This window comes from Homalodisca vitripennis, unplaced genomic scaffold, assembly GCF_021130785.1.
Source record: "Homalodisca vitripennis isolate AUS2020 unplaced genomic scaffold, UT_GWSS_2.1 ScUCBcl_9022;HRSCAF=17376, whole genome shotgun sequence".
Lineage (NCBI taxonomy): Eukaryota > Metazoa > Arthropoda > Insecta > Hemiptera > Cicadellidae > Homalodisca > Homalodisca vitripennis.
This window is the reverse complement of record NW_025785137.1, coordinates 1-22,356: the sequence shown is the minus strand read 5'-3', so window position 1 is coordinate 22,356 and position 22,356 is coordinate 1. Positions and strand designations below refer to the sequence as shown.

At 32.0% G+C, this 22,356-nt stretch overlaps 1 protein-coding gene across 1 annotated transcript; it reads right to left on the bottom strand.

Moving 5' to 3' along the window:
• Window positions 1–798: 798 nt before the first annotated feature.
• Window positions 799–16,926, bottom strand: LOC124374559 (cytochrome b5-related protein-like; the record flags this gene model as incomplete). The annotated part of the gene is made up of 2 exons (XM_046832753.1): window positions 16,630–16,926; window positions 799–995 (listed from the first exon to the last, which is right to left on the bottom strand). Coding segments are annotated over exons 1-2 (329 nt in total), but the record flags the coding sequence as incomplete, so codon positions are not given.
• Between the last annotated feature and the right edge of the window lie 5,430 nt (window positions 16,927–22,356).

The following is a 22,356-nucleotide window of genomic DNA, read 5'->3' as shown; positions in this document are numbered from 1 at the left end:
CCAGGCTGTGGAGTAGCTCTTCTCCTACGAGGTAACAACTTCTCTCGTAAAAAGGAATAGGATAGGCAGGAAATTAGACCCTTTTTTTTTTTTTTTTTTTTTTTTTTTTTAAACTGGAGAGTTAGAGCCTCTGGACTATGAAAGCAAATCTATAATTTTTTATCTCTCCTAATGCCCTCTCGCCGACTTCTTTCTTAGAAGGGCCGGGCAGCTCCTTCACTCTATAAACCAAAGTAACGATGAGGGTTATAAAGATTGATATTGAGGGATGTTCGGCAGGACTTGGGCTCCCCTTATAGAAAAACAATTTCTCTTTATTATGAAGGTTGGTCTTAGTTCCAGGACTGATGATTGACAGGACTCTGCGGTGATTTGGTTAGCATAAGAATTAGCGGAACACATCTTTGATTTTTTGAAACTGTCCTGCTCCATATCTACAAGTTAGGGACAAAATTTCCCCCCCCCCCTAAGGTGCGTGGCGCCGGGCCGGCCGAGCCGCCCTGCCGGGTATGGCCCGGGATTGACGTATTTTCTCAGCCCCAAGGATATCAGAGAACAGAAGGAATTTTAAACAGTTTAAAATATAGGTCTAGTTTTTGTTTCTGAGATTACTCATGTGGGACAGATAGACCAGAAATGAAATTTTTCAGCCCCTCGAGTGATAGCCTTCAGTAACGATCAGCCAAGCACCATGTATATCTTTATAATATGTAAGGTACTTACTAAATTAAGAGATGTGATTTTACATTCATTTCAATGATAAATAGTATTTCTATTACAAAAAATATCTTCACTCACTGTTCACTAGGTCCGGGTCTAACTCCTTTAAGTTTCTCATAAACTCTGAACTTCAGGGTCCGATAAAAACCATCAGGATGGAAAGTAAAAGCTGAATTCCTTGGAGTTTTTGCAGGTCTGACATAAAAGTTCTCCAGCATTTTTGAGGCCAGAGGTCCAATATGGTGAGCTTCAAATGCTTCAGTTATATCAGTCCCCTGCAAAATATCAAAACATTGTAAGTAGCAACAGTAACAATATTATAAAGAGTTTTCATTTCTATTCAGACTTAATCATAATAGTCCAGGAGCCAAGATCTAATTTGCATTAAGTATGAGTACACAACCGGGTTTTTCTTGAACTGACATCTTTCCTAAGAAAGGAATTGATTGTCAGCTACACTACTTTTGGTGGAGGTTAAAATGAATAGGTTATGAAAAGGGTTAAAATATCAATGATAATTCTTTTCCCAGACCATATTTTCTTAGCTTTACAGACATAAAACTAACTGTCAGACATGTAAATAAATATTAAATCAGCATCAGCTAACTTTAAACAGAGGCTCTTAATGTAGTGACGTGCAGTCTCTTTGTCTAGTTGAATTGAATTGAAAATAACTTTATTGATAAAGTATACAGTGGTATTACAAATTGAATGGCGTCATTAGAAAAAACTTAAAAACTAAAAAACATATATATACAGTATTGATAAATATATGATAAAAGAACTAAGTTAATTATAGTTCAGCTAACCCATACAATGGTTTCTCTGTTAAATACAATTTTAGCTCTTTTTTAAATTCTTTAAAGTTGTCAATGCCTCTCAATTCCACAGGAAGCCTTGATAAAAATTTTGCACCTGCGCTTGATGTTTTTTTGTTGAAAAATTCAAGCCTATGGGAGTCAATGGCAATTTTCGTTTCTATGTCTGGTAAAATATGTATGTCTGTCACCTAGTCTAGGAATTAAACTATTATTACATAATTGTTTTACATGTAAGGGTGGTATGAAACACATAAAGGCTGTAGACAGTCATAATGTCCAAGTGAGAAAAATGTTCACGAACTGAAACATCAAAATTTTAGATTCAACATGGTTCGTATAGCTCTTTTCTGAAGAAGAAGAATTCTATCTAAGTTCTGCTTTGATGTACCACCATAAATAGCAATACCAAAAGTGACAGATGATTCGACCAGTGCATAATAGAGTGCCTTTAATGTATTAATTGAACAAAATTTGGACATTCGGTAAATAGCATATATTCCTGAACTAACTTTACTTACTAACATGGTCAATGTGGAGGATTCCATGTCAAGTTTTCGTCTACAATTAGACCTAAAAAATTTTGTGGAAGTTACTTTATTCAAAACTTTATAATTGATATTTATAACTGGATCAATGGGTTGTTTTACTTTTCCCTGTTGAGAACATGATAAAATTGGTTTTACTTGCATTTAATAATAAATTTATGGTTACTTAAGTAATTGTTCATACCTGTAAGTTAGACTTAATATTGAATTATTTTCTAAATTATTTAATGATTTTTCACTAATCTTTAAACTAGCATCATCTGCATAGAGGCACAAATTTTTTGATGGACCACCAGGAAATGAAAGTGGTAGACCTTTTAAATAATAGATGAAACAATAGTGGGCCAAGAATTGAGCCCTGTGGAATGCTGTGATGAATCTGAGCAAGAGGAGAGTGGCTGCAAATAATACGATTTTTTCCGTAGTTTTTATTTCAACAAATTGTTCACGATCAATTAAGTAAGAATTTAGCCAATTCAAAGAATTGCCACAAATTCCCAGGCTTTCAATTTTGTTTAAAAGAAGTTTATGAGATACACTGTCAAATGCTCTGCTTAGGTCCAAAAAAAAAATCCCATTGTTTTCTCTCCTTTATCTACAGAGTTGATAACTGAATTAATAAATTCAATGCCAGCCGTTACAACAGATCGGTTGGGTCTGAAACCATGTTGTTCTTCATCATGTAAACACTGAGTCTCAAGATAATGTACTAGTTGGTTGGTAAGCTGCTCTTTCATAAATTTTGGAAAAGGTGGGCAGTAGTGATAACGGTCTATAGTTGGAGGGATCCTTTGAATCACCCTTTTTGAATAATGGAACTACTTTTGCGATTTTAAGATTTGATGGGAAATTGCCCACTGATAAAAGAGGAATTTACCAAGTTGTACCAAAGGTTTAATGAGTTGTTTGCTGCATATTTTTATCACTGTCATAGGAATTTCATCCCATCCGGTTAATAATTTGTTTTGAAAAGAGCTTAAGATTTTTGAAATTTCATTTTCTGTTACTGACCTGAAATTAAAAGTAAGCTTTACAAAGTTGTTGAGCCAAGGCAGAGCATTGTTGTCATATTTTGCTTGTTGGTGCTAACTGTGGAATGATTGACTGATGGTGATATAACTAGTAGTTTAGGTATCTGACAGTTAGTTTTGAAACTTATCACGCTTGAAAATATATAATAAGAGAAAACATCATTGGTCCATACTTTTTTAACCCTTTTGATACCCTCCGATTTTGATCTCTATGTGGCTGACAACTGATTTCTTTTTGTAGGAAACATTTATCAATTCCAGGAACAACCAGGTTGTGTGCCAGGACAATGCAAATTTGCTCTCGGCTCCTGAATTGTAAAGGACATCCTCAAGAAGATTATCCTCGGTAGTCCACAGTAGAAACTGTGTGTTTCTTATATCCACTTGTGCTATCATAACTAAGTGTTATTAAATATTTGTAATGGTATATAACAACTCAGGCCTACAGTCTGCCATGAAATGGAAAAATGTATTTATTAAAGACATCTAAAGGGCTATCAAATCCCTCTCTACCATTCAATCTCATATTGTATACAGTAAATTTAAAATAGTATGACAAAATTGTGGTAAATTATTAACTTATTCTTAAAATACAAAATAAAAACTTTATAGATAGTATGATAAATACAAGAAAACTCAAAATGAAGAACAAGAAGACACATTCAATCACTCTAAACACACCCACTGACCACATGACCGCTACAAGCAGCACCACATGAGCGCAACAATCAGCACCACCGTCACTCCCAAAGGCCCCCCAGCAGCAGACCCCTAACCCCCTCCCCAAAGTGTTGCATGGTCCTCAATACATCTGATATCATCGGGAAGAGGCGTCCCTAAGGAGACAAGTCTGAACAGTAAAGAACCTATTGCAAAATTTTGAAACGAGTCTTTTTTCAGTCAAATTTAACCTGTGATGATTTACAACAATTTCACTTATCTTGCAATTATTATAATATATGAATTGTTTCAATTAAGTTTTCTTGATTAATCTTTACAAACAAAGCATTGCTCACCTTTCAACTGGGGAAAAATGTTTTTAATTTCTGAACTCTGATGATCACCTTGAGTTTGCAATTCTAAAATTTCTAAAACAAAAACTAAAAAAAAAAACACGAGTGTGCATAGATTACCAAAGGTATCCTGGTTTCTAGAGAAAAAGTTATTTTTCTCAGAAATCAACAAGCACACATTCAATAAGGAATTCAATAGATTTTTTCAAAATTACAAACTAATTATTAGAAAAGTCATCAAAGCTACCTATAATGTAAACAATGCATTGCTCACGTTGAAAAAAGTCTCAAAAGCCGCATAAGCTATCATCAACATTTAAAAAATATTGAATTACAAACCTGCAAAACTGCAAATCAAACGATAAACTCCTTATTTAAGGATAGTAGAGGAGTTCAATGAATAGGTATCATGTTCAGCCATCAGTGCCAATTCCACCAGCTTCATTTCCTCTTACCCCGGTATCAGAGGAGGAAATTGCTGGAGTGATAAGAAGACTTTCCATCAAAACGGTCTGGTTGACTCAAACAATGTGCCAATGTGGCTCCTAAAACAGTGCTCTAAGCATTTATTGGGGCCGCTTGAAACACCTCATTTAACCTCTCTTTTTACACAAGAAATTTCCATCCTCTCTCAAAAATCAACAAAGTCATTCCAATTTTCAAGAAGGGTGACCCTCTTTTAATTCAAAATTATCACCTCATCTAGATGCTGCCAGTCTTCAGCAAAATATTTGAGAAGCTTTTTTTCCAATGAGTGAATTGGGATTCCAAAGTGGTAAAATCGACAGTTAGGACACAGTCGTGCATCTAGCCGATGCAACAGTAGAAGGAATCGAAAGTCAAGGAGATATTTTGAGTATTTTGCTTGACTTTTCAAAGCGTATTACTGTCAAATGAAAAATTCTTTATTTATACAGGCAAAGTTAGGGCCGCATGGCCCTTTCTTACACTTAATCCTGCGATAACGTAAAAATTTTTTAAAAATGAATCAAATATTACCTTAGGAACAAAAAATTAAATAAAGAATAAAAAGTTTATTTTTTTTATCATTAAATCCTTATTCACAAACTGGGGAGTATTACAGGATGCAAACGAATGTCACTCAAGTGGCTCAAATTGTGTCTCAGTAAGGGAACACCTGAGTCTGAGCTATGGGGATCCTTAGGTCTCCATATTTAGCCCTTTTACTCTTCTTGATTTACGTAAATGATGTTAGTTCATCGATACAGCAAGGGCAACATCCAGTACACAGTTGATACAACTCTCTGTCTCAACTCAAAATCATAAGGAGAACTTAAACAAATTACTTTCATTGAGCTCAACAGTGTAGTTCAACATTTCAACAGCCACGACCTGCAAACAAATCTCTTGATATCGACATTCATTCAATTTAGTTTGCTACAAACAGATTTATAATAATAGTCCAACAGTTATGTTAGATGAAAAGACTGAATTCTACTCAATGAAAAACCTCGGAATATACCTAGATAGAGGTTTGACTTAGGATTGTCCATGTGGATCATGATTGTTCAAATTTATCTTCAGGCATTTTATGTTTTGAGTAAAAACTGTCCGAATACTTCCCAAATTTGGTACTGATGATGGTATATTATGGGCTGATCTACCTATACCTTCTTGCACAAGCACATACTTTTTCAGAATTTTTATCTTTAAAAAAAATGGGTTTGAAAAATTGCAAAAACTGCAATGGATAGAATCGTGCAGGCCAGCTTTTAGAAATATGAAACTGTTGACATTACCTTGTCTCTACATCTTGGAAAAATATCTTTTTTCAAATCCAAATGCTCTTATACTCTTATGCAAAATACTAAATGCTCTTATGCAAATACATGCATGGATGACTACTGAACTGTGACAGATGACACAGGATAGTAGCTCACGAGCGTTTGCCTACTCAAGCAGGAGTTCGATTTGTCAACAAAACTGACGAACTCGATCAAAATTGCCCCCATGCTGAAGGCATTTAAAATTCATTTAAAACAACATTTGACCATACACGTTTTCTTCGGTATAGGGCAAGTTTATGGCAAAAAATTGGGAGACCTCTCAATTGGTTGACTAACCAGAGAATAAATACAATCTATACTAGTTTATATATATAATTTTGTGATCTATTTTTTCCATTATTTATGTTTTTGTTGGTATATTTTTTAATAAACCAGTAAATTAATATTTGAAGGTTCGTTGGGCCAACAATCTTATTTGTACAATTAACAGAAATGAAACAAATGAAACGGGCCAGCAGACTAATTGAATCTCTACATCTTTATAAAGTGGGCCGGTCATTGAGCCAACGATCAGTGGGTAATCAAAACCGTTCCCGTTTTCATATGTTGTTTTAACACTGGGACCTACAACACAGATAGCTGACAAAAGCTAATGTGTTAGCTTTGCAAATGTGTTGTAATCAGAATCACAAATGTGTTTAAACGCATTGAAAATTTAAGTTTAAATCTCAAACTACTTTATTTCCATAAATAAAAATTCTGTGACATTAAAAATTGGTAAAATTAAAATGATCAATACTTTACCTTAATATGAACCGTCCATACAAAAAAATATTTTATGTATAAGAAAGTACTTACTTATTGATTTATTTATCACTACAGCAACAATTTTTTATGGGGGAAAGAAGAAATTGAACATGATATTTTAACATGTGTCATAGAAACACATGTAACCTAAGTATTGTAATAAAATGAGCTAGAAATTAGAAATTTTGTGTGCAACCTCAACAAAGAGTGTTACGCAACATGTGGTGTGGTGGACTTCTATCATGTTTAAATGGGTCCTGATGCATGGTCAACTTAACAGGAAAAAACAGCAAATGGGCAACAAATTAACAGTAATTGTGGAAATTGTTACTGGAAATCTCAACTTAAAACCTTAAACTTTGAATCCAAGATTTCACATTCTAAGAATCATCTGAGCCTAGTCTAAAGTAATGTGACAAAAAAATGCAATCCTATGTTAGAACACATCATCCACACAATATACAAATTTGGCATGAATATTTTACATTTTTACAGCACATGCTGATATGAAATTAGGTAATTTTTTTATTTTACCTGAAGCATTTTCGAAAAATTACAATTATTTCAAGAATTTTAAAAACCGAATAAAAAACATGTTGGTTGAGTTGTCATAGTTAGAGCTGTACAAAAGTCTTAAATTGCTAAAAATATGAACCAATAGAAGACATATTCGCAGTTCAACGGTGCAGTTGCCATCCTGTATGATATGAAAGTAAATGAGGATTAACTTGTCAATATCTGATGTGTTGAAAAGGAAAGAAAAATTATTAGGAAAAATATTGACTATTCTTGTAATTGGGAAAGAATTTCAATGCCTGTACTTGTTTCCTTCGTTTTCCATTATTTTAAATCATTTAATTGTTACCTATCCTATTCATGTGCCTTATCTCAATGGACCATGTTTGTGATACAACTACCGAACTGGGGCACACAGGACGGTACTGTTTGAACGTTTGCCTTCCCAGGCAGGAGTTCTCTTCAACAGATTACCAAATTCGATAAAAAATGCCCCAATGCCGAAGGCATTTAAAGCTCGTCTGAAATCAATTTTAGTCGCAAACGCTTTCGGACGAGTTTATGGCATTTAATTGGGAGACCCTCGATTGGCAGACTGACTAGGGATTAGAGATGGACAATTCGAATGAGTGAGAGAGTGTGACGGCAAACAATCTATGTATGAGACTTTTGTGGTAGTGTATGGAAAATTTAAGCTCTCTAAATTTGACAATTCCGATACATTTCCTGTAAAAATGTCTTATGGAATAAAATATTTATTATTATTATTACACCCTAAATTACGCTATTTCTTACAATATTTTCAAGCACTTATAGATCTATCCAAGAAATCTCAAATGGTTTCAATGTAAATGTTATTCATAGTAATCCATTATAATAGAAAAAGGGTTTTCGGTAACCAATTACAGTGTGGTTTTTTGGAAAAAGAAACAGCATAATATAAGATTTTATTTCCTTGTTGTTAGCTAAAATTGGCTTAAAATGATTTATTACCATAAGTAATTACTTAAAAAGTAACTGATCGATGAGGAGCATACCAAAGAAATTTATTTTAGGAGAGAGGTTAGTTCGGAAGGTTATTAGTAGTTACGATTGTATACTATTACGAATAAAAGAAAGTGAAAAATAAATATTTAAAACGTGTATGCAAGTGTGTATTAACTTATTGCTAGAATCTGTATAGTTTTAGTTATATATCTGACTAGAAAAACTCATAAGGTAAAACGACGATATTGTGCAGGGATGATGGACCCCATATATTCCTTTGGGTGAGCCCCTGCCAGTGACCCATGGTAAGAAATTTTGCTTGGAGTACCAAATTGAGAGATGCCAGTCTCAGTTATATTATGACACCATGCTGAAATCTAGTTTTCGAAAGCAAATTCCATCCTTTCTAAAGCAAATCAACAAATCCGCTAATATCCAAAAAACCGTATGGAAATTAATAAACTCAGAAGTAGGGGTGAAAGAGAGGGAAACTCCTGACAACATTACATTAAGGGAGCGAACTCAAATTGTATCTGATCCCAAATTGATAGCAAACGTTTTCAATGACTATTTTGTTAACTTAGTGAAAGATTTAGGTACAAATTTAATAGTGACAATCAACTTGTGAATTTTGATATTGAATGTAATTATAATGATGCTCACATTATGAAACCAACCATTAAGTGCAGTTTTGGCACATCTAATTAATTCCTCTTTTGTTTCTGGTATTTTTCTATTAAATTAAAACAAGCAAAAAATAATACCAATACATAAAAAAGACGATAAAAAGAATGTTTGTAATTATCGACCGATATCTGTCCTACCAACAATATCTAAAATATATGAGTAAGCAGTATATTTACAATTAACAGAATTTTTAGAAACATTTCATTTATTTGATAAAGGCCAACATGGATTTAGATCCGGTAGGTCAGTTGTGAGTGCTGCTGTGTCATTTATCAAAACAATTATAGAGTCAGTTGATAAAGGAAAACATAGATTGAGGTCTTCATGGATATCTCAAAAGCTTTTGATAGTGTTAAACACTCTAAGCTCATAGAAAAATTAAAAACCTTAGGAGTAGCAAACAGCGCTCTTAAATGGTTTCGGTCTTACCTCTCTGACAGATCTCAATATGTAGAGATAACACACTTATCAAAACAGAACAAAAATATTAAAGCCTCTTTCATTGTAATGCTCTAAGGTTTGGTGTACCCCAAGGGTCTATTTTAGGACCACTACTGTTCCTGTGTTACCTGGGTGGCATAGATAAGGTTTTGGCACATGAGCCAAATAGTGAACTGTGCCTATATGCCGATGATGCAAATCTAGCTATGTCATCAAGATCTCTAGAAGAATTAGAAATTCATACTTTTATTGAATTAGAAAATATTGGCAATTATTTAAAAATCCACAATTTAATATTAAATTCAAAAAAGACAAACTTTGTAAAATTCTAAACACTGCAAAATAGAACGCTGAAGGGATCTACAATAGTCTGTGATTCATTCAAAATTGAAAAGAAAAACTGCACAAATTTTTTAGGTTTAACAATAGATCATCATCTGAATTGGGATGAACACATTCATAAGCTTTTAATTAAAATAAATTCTGGTGTCTATGCATTATGGAGAATGAGTTACTACAGTGACCTAAAAACTTTGAAAAATTTATATTTCGCTTATGTTCATTCTCATATCTCTTTTTGCATAGCCCTTTATGGTTCAACCAAACAAATAAATATGGAAAATATATTAAAACAACAAAAAAAGGCAATACGGATAATGCTGAAGCTGAAATATAATGATGCAGCTAAAGAGCATTTTAAACATTTAAAAAATTTTTACTGTTTATGGACAATATATTTTTGAATCAATCCTTCTAGTAAAAAATTAACAATTAAATTTAAATTCTAAGACACCCAGTCACCATTACAACACTAGAGCAAAAATCGAGATTATTCCGAACCATAAGTTGAAGTTTTTGGAAAAAACCCCACATACATGGGGAACAAATTTTTAAAATACATCCCACAAAACATAAAAACTGAAAGTGGCCCTAAGTTCAAAAAAAATCTAAAAGAGTACCTGATCAAAAAAGCCCTCTATTCCATTGAGGAACTATCCACCTCCTCTTTATAGTTTTCCAAGATGCTTGCAATTAAGTACTAGCTGTACTTAACATTGTAAATATTATTTAGGTAGTATCTAGAACTTTGACACTATTCATTGTATCACATGTGCATAAAAATGAATAAAGAATTTTGAATTGAATTGAATTGAATCCCTAGGTTACCCAAGGATAGCCTGAACAACTTTACAAGGCTTCATGTGTAATTCAAGGAATTGGTGCATGTGGACATATGAAAGCAGGTTCCAAAATACCTTATCTGTTGTTGCTTTCCAAGTACCATTCTCAAAATATGATATCCAATTACATGCTATATAAGGCCATCATTACATTTTAAAAGCAGCCAATGTATTAGTTGCTTGCAAATCAAACCACAACTATGCAAATATTAACTTTGTAGTTGTAAAACCAACTAAAAATTATACTGTTTCTACACTGTTTCAAATACAATCTGATTATAGTGAAATTTAAATTAAAGCACAGCTCATTTGTCATAATCAGTCTTTATTTTCACATAAATGTTTATATATACGCATTGCTATAGAAAAAGATAAAATTGTCATAGTATAATGGAATAATGGTTTTAAATATATATAAAAGAGGTCAAGCTAGCATAACAAACTTGATGCAATCTACGCTAAAATAAAATTTTAAAATTCAGAATCCATTAAATACTCATCATTACTATAATAGTGTTTTTCAACAAAAATCTGTTAGTTTGCTTTTAAATGTTATTGAATTGATTAAATACTTATATTTTTAGAGGTAACTTATAGTATAGTTTTTTGCCGCGTACATTGGAGTTTTTTCTACAAGGCGCAGTCAATTTATGTCATATTGAAAATTGGCTCTAAATCTTGTATTGTAATTATGATCCAAAGTTTAAGTTTTCATGTGATAAGCTTTCAAAGTTTGATTGTACTGTTAGGATTTTCAGAATGTATAAATTTTGAAGTAATAAGATTTTTAATTCTTTAAACAGAGGTTTGCAAGAAGTTCTAAATTATGTAAAAGTCATTAATCTAATAATGTTTTTCTGGATCTTAAAAAACTTTATCGAAGTCAGAAAATTATCTCAAAATTAAATACCAAACTGAATTATTTGAAAAAAGAAATTTTACTAAATTGTATTTTAGTTTCCAAATTAATTGAGTTTTGCAACACTAGCGTTTTGATAACATGCAGAGTTTAATCTCCTCATAATTTTCAATACATTTTTTTAAAGAAAAGTTTTTTACTTAGATTTAATATAATTGGTTTGTAATTGTTAGCCATTAACCCCTTCACAGTTTTTTGACATGAGAGAGAGAGAGAGAGAGAGAGTAACTTTATTTTACTATCTTCAAGATTTAAAATGGTGTCACTTAATACAGTACATTTGTAATAGTAATTTCAGTCCAGAACTTGCTTTACATAGTAAAATTTGGCCAGTCCAGAAATTCACTTATGGTGTAGAATGCTCGTTGGAGCAACCAAGCTTGAAGTTTTTTAAAAAAATAATTGGGTCAGCTCTCTTGATTGTGTCAGGAAGGACGTTGAAAAAACTTTGCTCCAGCGTATGAAGGCTTTGATTGAAAGTGACTACTGTGGTGAATCGGCAGAGCAAAGTCTGTGGCATTCCTGGTTTGGTAGGTGTGAGTGTTCATGTGGCGCTGCAGTTGTCTTGAGGATGCCAGGTAGATCACTTCCAGCAGGTAGATGTTAGTGACTGTCAATATTCCCATTTCTTTAAAAGCACTCCTGCTCTCCAGTGAAGATCAGCCAGTATTCTTATAACCTTTTTTTGAATGATGAAGAACATGCTCCAGGTTGCCACTCGAACATAACATTATGTTGATTAGCATTATATATGAACATAATATTATGTTCATAGCGATTGTATAAAGGTGTGCTACTGATGTATTTTTTCGCATCGTTTATTTTGTTCATGTCTGATTATTTTCCCGCTGTAATATTGCACAAGAAGCATTTCTATGACAACCACGTATCACACTAGTAATTCTGTCTAGGTCAGAACAGGTTTTTTGGACAATTTTGCTGGGGCCCGGGGCAGAAACCACACAACAGGGTGGCGAGGTAATGGGACATGATGGGCCCCGGCCGAATATCTTTTCCAGGGTCCGCCAATGTTGAGTACGGGCCCTGGTTCTGGCATTTTCTACTAGTTGTAGGCATTTCCTAGTTCTCTACCACAAGCGATTGCACCTTGGTGAGTCACTCAGTGCAAACAACTACTGCGTGTTGTTCTTGCATGTCACCCATCCTGAAGTATATTATGATTTTATTTTTTGTATTTGTACCATGAAAATATCCTATGCAAAAATAAATGATTGAATTCGTTTTGGGTGACGATGACATAAGCACAGATAGTGAAAATTACTTATTTGACAATATCTATCTAAAAAACAAAAATTTGAGATAGGTACTAAAATAACATTTTTGCAAAGAAATGTATATATCTAGACTCTACAAACCTGTTTATGCAAAGGAGCAAAACATTCACCAAAAACAACATACATTGAGATACAAGAAAAGACGTTAGGGGTTAAGTTACTTTGTGTGTTTGCATTAATTTTGTAAAAGGATAAAAATTTCTAGTTTTAGTAAATTTAATTTTTGTTTATGTCAAGGTTTTTAATCTGCAGATAGCTTGGAGGGGACGCATTATATTATAGCACAACGGCGGAATGGATCTTTGATATTTCAGAGAGACGGACAGACAGATAAAATGGCAGACAGATTCTATACAGACATTAAATCATTTTCAGAAACATTGTAGTCAGTGTACAAGAAATCATAATTATTAGAGTACAAAAGTTTGTAGCATTTAGCGTTGACCATGCATGATGCAGTGACAGTTTTACCTTGAGACTGATATATGAATGACATTATTATAATTTCAAGGACAAAAACCCAGTTTCTACATATGCTTAGCTGGATTTCTCAGTTAGTTTATAGTAACTCAGTAAATAATTAAACGTCTCACAATAACATTAATACTAACTATAATCATTTGTGTCAAAAAGAGGGATATAACACCCTATAAATACCCTACAAATTTCAAAAATACAAATACAACAGCTATCTAATTTGTTTTGAAATGCAGCATTTAATTGTTTTACTTTAAAATTAGCCTGTCTAATACATTTAATTTAGATTTATTCCATCTAATTTGTTTGAAATGCAGCATTTAATTGTTTTACTTTAAATTAGCCTGTCTAATACATTTTACATTGTAGATTTATTCCAAACTACTCTGATTTGGTGTGCTATTATATCAGATTCACTCCTACTACCCCCTCCTCTTCCAAGCCAATCCAAGTTGCAACATGGTCCTATAATTTTTGTAGTTCCAAATGTAACAACTCATTCATAAAAATAACAAATGTTTTTGTAAAGTCAAAATTCTAATATTTTGGCTAGCAAATTTGTTTTTAATTATTTTTTTATAATAGTTTTTAAAAATATAACCTATAGTTAAAATTATCAAACCATTAACCATTTAACCCAAGTTAGTGTATCATACATTGCAGATTAATATAGTAGGTCAATTATTGATTAATCAATTAATCTACTGTTACAATCCTTTTAAAAATTTGATAATTATCTTGGTGATAACTTATTAGCTAAGTTCTCATGAAATGGTCTTTGAAAATTTTACTAAATGTAAGAAATGGATATTGGTCCATTATATTATAATATAATATATCATTATTATAATATTATTATTATAATATATTATTATTAACTATTGGAATTATTCATAATGGAAAGTTTTTTTTTCACAAATTTAGTTTTAATTACCAGGTTTTAGAAAATCTGGTAAATATTAAATTGAAAAGAAGAGTACATCAATTCAGTGACCGGCACAAGTAAGGTATGGTACATTTCTTAAAAATCCACATGGACTAATATAGACATTTGATTATATGTCCATCTCAATTATATTTACTTTCAAATGATCCAATAAGAAATTATATGTTAGTTGTTGTTATTTCCTTGCCATATTATCAATTGCACATTACACAACGAGACATTAAAATAACGAATACCTTTGAATTACTTGCCAACTATAAATAACTTTTCAAACAAATTATTCCATTATAGTCAGTTATTTTTTTTTTACAAAAATGTGAATATATTCGATAAGCACAAATTCCTGAATTCAGTTTTTTTTTTGTATATGTCTATCCCAAATTAAGTTTTCATCTATTACCAAGCCAAGAAAATTTCTGTTACTTTTACTTTCAAACAAAGTTCCATTATAAACTATTTGCAGTTCAATTATGCTGTTATGTGGGATTACTCTAAAAGATACAAAAGTGTGTTTTTATGATTTAACTTTAAATTGTGGGCACCTAAATAGTGTTCCATTTTTTATGGATTAATCATTAAAAAATTTAGACTCACTGTGTTTTGCAGATGCTTTAATACTTTGAGTTATCACATTACAGGAAAAGGTTTCTTGCAGGCAGCATTAAACATCAGTATACATAAGAACAGAGGAAAAGTAGAGGACCTAAAATTGAGACTTAGAGAAACTGAAAAATGTTTTTGTAATTTAGATGATACAACTTGTTTTCTCACAAAAAAAGTTAAACAAATTTAAAATTTATTCTTTAAATACTATTTAATTATGACAATATGTACTTTGAACATCCTACTAATTTTCATTTATTTTTGATTGAAAGAACATTTTTTACACTATTAAAGACCGTTTGATAGATCGATATAGATTCCTATAGTGTGTCTACTGTACTGATTCCACAACACGTCTATCAATTCACTTGCAGATCATCCTGATTGAAAATCATGTTGAGAAATAATCATAAAATTCTTATTTTCTAGGTACTGCATTAACTGATCACGAATCACTTTCTTATTAGCCTTGTAGTATTTTTTTTTTTTTTTTAGGACAAGAAGCTTATAAATTGCACTTAGTCCTGTAAGAACCTTTGCGCTGCTTCCGGAGTGACAGGATATTCAGGATTTGTAAGGTTAGGGAAGTAGGGACCGCCTCCTATCGAGATCCATGAGGAAGAAATTAGGGGCACATCTCAAAGTCTTGCCTCCCCGGAAGAAGGAGAGGCCAGCTCTGAAACCAGCCTCTCCAGTCAAAGTAGGCAGGGGGTGGCACACCCTTGTTGAGGTTAGCTAGAACCTCTGAGATTAGGGAACAAATCCTACCAACTCCAACAGTCATATCCCACAGTAGACTACACCTATCGAATTGCCCATGAACCCCAGAATCTTGACATTTGCAGTTAGTGATGTGCCGCTCCTGGAAATCCATAAGGTTGCCCAGATTGAAGTGACACATCGTAAATGTTTTATTGTCTTTTAACACAATTTATGTAATCAACTAAGTTATAGGACTGGAATCTTGAATGTACAATGTACCACTATGTAGAAAAATAATACTTAGCCACAGTAGCAAAATTCAGTCTGAAAAGATCACACTTAAAATTTTAAAATATTCAAAATAAAAATAAAATCAATTTAAATTTCATGAAAAATCATAAAATTAACACGTTTGCTGCAGACTACTGTCCGGACAGTAGGATTTTCCATTGCCAAAGTTGCGGAGGACTGTTTTCGATCAGTTACTCTACCAAACGTACAGCACTCACTTATTTTACCTGTCATGTGCTGCAATCTTACCACAGATCTCTGTAACTTTCGAACTTGTTTTATATGAAGTATACTTACTTGACCTGCAAAGCGGGACTACTGTTTGATTAGTATTAGTAACACACGGACACATATGGACCCTTACAATATCCTTTGTAAATTGAATGGGTGTTATGTTTCATATTAGAATTATTCAAAGAATATTTAAATAATTTCTCTGTTTTATTGTGTGTTTTTTGGAAGAAACATTGTAATACTGTATCCAACATAACATGCAGGACCACTGTCCGTGCAGTTACGATGCTTTTGAGACAGAACTGTGTGAAAAATCAAGGTTACCTAGAGTATTTCTGGTCCTTGGTATTTCGATATTGCTTATCACAACTGGTAAGTTATTATGATTTTACATCTACAAGTGTTTATTGCCCAAAAAATTCGGGGTTTCAGGTCTGTTAATTACTTTAGAGCATAATTGAACACAAATAGTGCCAAGCTGAACAAAAATTATGAGTTTGATTAATACTGTATATTGGGTACACAATGGGGACCTTTTACCGCAGCAAATGTGTGTTAAAAATACTTTTAAAAGACGCAAACGTGAAGTTTTTTTTGAGTGACACATAACATTTGGTAATTAAACCTGTTTGTAAACATTCAAAAAAAACTCAATAGTTTGTTACCTTAGTGATTTCAAGCCACTGGGAGCCACCGGGGTGGGAGTGGACCCAAGAAGACAAACTCGTACAGACCATCATGAACTCTCCACAGCCCCTCGGCTCCATCCACTTCCCTCCGGCCCTCGAGCCATCCATCTGCCGTCAACTGTCCTCCCTTCTCCCTCCACTCCGGGTACTTCCAGTCAGGCCAGCTGCTCTCCAGGTTAGGCATCTCTCCTCTATTGGATACCTTCAGAGTCGGTCCGAATTCTCTCTATTGCGGTAACATTCAGACCATCAACCGCTGACCTGTAGAAGATAGCCAGGTCATCTCACTTGATAAGAGATCACTTTGCAGTTTTATATGCCGGTCAGATCTACCAATTAATTTTGTTTACCAAATAAGTGTTACGCAAGTTTTCTTTGGTTATGCGATACACATGAAAGAGCTTCTTATTTCCAATCTTTGGTGACAAGCAAATTGTATTTTAATTCTTTAAATAAGTAATTTAGAACAATATAAAAAACATATATATTGTCATTGTAATAGACTTTCAAAATGTACTAATTTTATAAAAAAGATAAGATTGGACAGAATTTAAAGATAACTAAAGTCATGATTTTGCCATTAAAAAAGAGCATTGTAAATTCTTTTGTAACCACATTTAATTTGCATTAAATTACAAGAGTCAACTATGAAGAAATGAGTCAACAAGTATTAAAGCAACAACATAGTAACAAGCAGCGTCTTCCTTTTTTAGAAGATCTATAATTTTGATATTGATTGCCTATGTTATCCAATTAGCGTTCTTGTCATTGGGTATAAAGTTAATCATTAAAACAATCACATAGTTTATTGATTTATGTAATAGCTATGTAGTACACTGTGCTAAGTAATGATTGGATTTAAAGAGATATTCTCAACCCAACAATCAGAGTAAATGAGGAAAACAATTATTTTAAAACTGTTGCTCATCGTATATTTATGACTAATTACTGTCATGGGAACTTATTACTGGTAAAGGCTTGAGTTTCCTCCCACAGAAGTAAAAAAGTATGATTTATGAGTATGCGTGGTAATTGTATACGTATGGTACATTTAATTATTACATGTTAAAATTTATTCTGCATTGAGTCCTCAATACATGGATAAATACAAGTTAAATATATTCGGAAACAATGTGAAAATAAACTGTAACTAATTTTACTACTATGTGTGAAATATTAAAACTTTACAGTTTCATTCACACCTTTTTATCAACAACATTTGGAATCTTTGAACCACAAAAACTTTGTTCTGCCTTAGAGTATAGTTAGATCGATTTTCTTTAACATCTAACAAACATTACATTTGTAGATGTAAAAACAAGGTAATGTTATAATTTGCAATTCACGAAAAACTTGAAAACATGACATCCATGTTAGATGAAAATATTGTGTATTATCTGTAACACTTTTATTCAAGATCAAAACTTTTCCTCCCTTCCTGCTATTTCTCCAACGGGTACCATAATGAAAGATGAGAACGAAAGGATGCATAGTGTACTGAGATTAACATATATATATGTTTACAGATTGTTTTACCCAATGGATCACGTAAGTACCTCTAGCTAAATAACTAGAAACTTTTGACACAACTGGTCAAGATGGCTTACCCAATTATTAAGCATATTATCTAGCCGAATAACAAGACGTAATTTCACATTATCTACATTTAATTGTGCCAGAGAAAATAATTTATCTATCAGTTTTATTATTGTTCACTGATAAAAGAATTGACTTTGTACCATTTCAGAGCTTTTAATATGGATTAATTTTGGACTTTATTTAAATTTTGTAAATTGTCACTGACATTTTTTTAAGTGCAGATTGCATATAAAAAAAGATGTACATACATATTAGAAGAAAAATCATGTATGTTTATTATAAAAAGAAAGGGTCCCAGTACTGATTCCTTGTGGTACACCAATTTTGAATTAGGAATTACTTGTATCATATATATAAAACATGTTTTTTCTATCCTGTTACTCATTACTGGTTATACTCCGGTAAAATAAGGATGCAACCTCGGAATGAAAGATAATAAGCTAAAAATTTGCATACGTCTTTATTTTGATCGTATAAAACTTACCTCAAAAGTCTCATATAATCACGTGTACGCGTCTTTAGATATTTAAGGTCAAAGTTCACGAAAATCAGTTTTTTGAAAATATCTCGTTTCCCTTACACTAAATGACTTTGAAGATGGTAAGAGAAATTGTAGAACGAAAAATTCTCTTCAACTTTTGTCAGAAGTAATTTTATGTACGTTCAACCCTTTTTGAGATACAGCGCAAAGAGTAAGGGGCCGCTTACCTGTATATACGATAATGCGAGGTCAGTCAGTAGAATACAATAAATAAATGAGTTATATTGTTAATTATTCACTTACTATTATTATTGTTAGCATTATTATCATTATTATTACATTTTTATTATTATAATTATTATTAAATGTTTATCATTATTTATTATTTAATATTCCATATTTATATATATTAATTATAAATTATATATTCTCTAAATAATACTTATTTAATGTTTACTAAACATGCAATATTAAAAGAAATATTTTCAAATGAATTTTTAATTATATATTTATTTATTGATCCAATAATCAATTTATTAAAATTACAAATATAAAATATTTGTTTTTATTATTAATGATTAATATTTTTGTATTAATTTTCTTCTTCTTCTTCCTCTGGCTGTTTCAATATCGGATTCATTATCATCATTCTCGTTTACAAAAGTATCAGAATAGAAAGATTCAAGAATATCAGGTGCAAATTCAGTTCCTTCATTGAAACCATCTGAATTTGATGAAGCGTTGAGGCATGATTGTCCATTACACTGCCCACAAATTAAAGTGCATCGCAATCCTGAACCACAACCTTTCTTGCAATTGCAAATATTGTATTCAGCAGTTCTTCTGGTGCTGGTGGTAATAATGTTGTTATTGGTTCCATTTTGCAGTACCCAGCCGAATTCCTGGGGTTCGAAATCATTTCCTCAACCAAATTTGGGTCTGATAATAGACACGAAGGATATGCTGACGAGCTGCTGTACTTGAAGGTGGAAGACTTGATAACTGCACTGGTTTGTTGCGTCTTGGTTGTAATTTGATGAACTACGGGTGTATCTAAAAGAGTCTATATCGTTTTCTTCTGGATTTCGAGAAGCATTATACGTTGCTAAGAAAATACTCCATTTTCAAATAAATTCTTGTACAGAGCAGTTTTTTTTGTTTAAATAGTTCAGCTGATTGGTCTTTTAATATCGTGATGTTTTTTCGAAAACATTTTAATAAGCGATATTTTACCTTCTTTTATAAAGCGCCAGAAATAGCGTATCACATCCACTAAACGCGTGTAAAAATAATATGTGTTTCTTAGAATGAGGGGTATTTATCAAAACTTTTCGATAATATACCAGTGTTGTTCTTCCACATTCCACATTTTGAAAAAAAGATTAAATTTCTTGTTGATGTGATTGAAGCACAGTTCCTATCAAGATAACTAGCAAATCAATATCTTCTCCTACAATGACAGAAGTAATTTTTTTAAAGTTCAGAAGACTCTGCAATAACTGTTTTTAACACATGGATAAACATCACCGACTCATCTCTGGCTTTGTTTTTTTGTAGTGATTATTATACAGTTTATTAATTTGTTGATAAGCATGTCTATAAAAAAATTTTTTATTAGATGAAATTCGATAAAAAATTTTTCTTGGGCTAAATTGGCACCTCCATTGTTGTCATCTTCAAAAAGCGGGCGAGGTTCGTAAGATTTTTGAAAACACCAGCAGTTCTTCTTAATTGTTCCATTGCTTTAATGTTTCTTAAGTGTACGTCTGAGTAACCCATCAAATACAACCAACGATTACCTTAAACTCCATAATGTGTATTTGTAAATATTTGACCGTATTTATTCAAAATATGAGAGATAGTTGCTCATCTTTATTCCATACAAACGACAACGCGAGGGCTAAGGAGAAATACAACCCATCGATGATATAATATTCATCATGGTATATAATATTCCATAGTAATATAGTAATAATGGAAAGAAAAAGTATATTTCTTTTGATAATTGTGTGTTTGGTTAAAAATAAAAGAATAGTAGTTATTATTAGAGAATATATAATTTATAATTAATTATCTATAAATATGGAATATTAAAATAATAAATAATAATAAAAAAAAAATTTTTTTTAATAATAATGATAAATAATAAAAAAATGTAATAAATAATGATTAAATAATGCTAACAATTAATAATAGTATTAAAATAAGTAATAATTAATACGTAGTATAAGTGAATTAATTAGACAATTAAATATATAAAACTCATTTATTTACTTGTATTCTACTGGGCTGACCTCGGCATTATCGTAATATACAGGTAAGCGGCTCCCCTACTCTATTGCGCTGCTAATCTCAAAAAGGAGTTTAAGCGTCACCATAAAATCTACTCTCTGACAAAAGTTGAATGAGAATTTTTTCCGTTCTAACCCAATTTCTCTTACCACCTTTCAAAGTCATTTAGTGTAAGGGAAACGAGGATATTTTCAAAAAAACTAGAATTTTCGTGAACTTTGACCTTAAATATCTAAAGACGCGTACAGGCACTGGATTTATATGAGACTTTTGAGGTTAAGTTTTATACGATCAAAATAAAGGACGTTATGCAAATTTTTTAGCTTATTATCTTTCATTCCGAGGGTATGCATCCTTATTTTTACCTTATTTTACTGAGTTATTAGTATCTTTTTGTCTCTGATGTTCTTGGAAACTAAATTTCTTGGTGGAATTAATAATCTAATTGTCTGATGCACAGTAATCTTTTCTCTCTTGAACTGTGCAGCTAACGTAACTAGCTGCCGAAGCAAGACCTTGCGCATCTTAGTCCGTAGTAAATTTTTACATTTTTTCGCATTATAATATTAGCCCTTTTTGTGCTAGAAATCTATTTTGAATGTATCGTAAAATGTAAATTTTTAAATATTCAAGGTAAATTACCTATGATGAAGATTTTATTCGACCAGATTGAAATGAATATAACTTATAGGTGTCATCCATGGTATGTGGACGAGATTACATGGTAATTGATTATAAGTTGCCTCTGATTGGCTTATCCGGTTGCGAAATTATTGTTATAATAGCGAGTTTGGAGGTCCTATTTTTAAGTCCCACTTTCGAGTACTATACATACTAGCTCGATTCCACTAAAATCCTTAATTTGATTGCTATGTATACTTTCAAGTTCCATTTCGAGTACTTCGGAGACAATTCGTTCTAAGATTTTAAATATTAACCTTGATGATTAAAAACAATTCATCACCAATAACTTTTAATCAGCAAAAGAGACTTAATTTATATTTTTTGTTTTTAAAATTTTTTTCAGTGGTTAATAAAAAAATGAAACTTTAATTAATAAAAAGGTTTTAAAATATGTAGAACATAAGGTGCTTAATAACTATCAAAGATACAATTGAAATTAATCAACTAGGTTTATTAGGAAACGTTGACCCAAATAATTATGTTAATTTAAAAACAGTAACTGTTAGCAATTTCACAAGTATCAGTTATTAAACTATTATTATTGTTCGCAGGTAATGTTATTATACTACTAGTGGATGAAATTTCCTCTTACTAATACTATTGGACTAAATGCCGACAGTTTGTTTTGAAATTATTACTGTATTCTT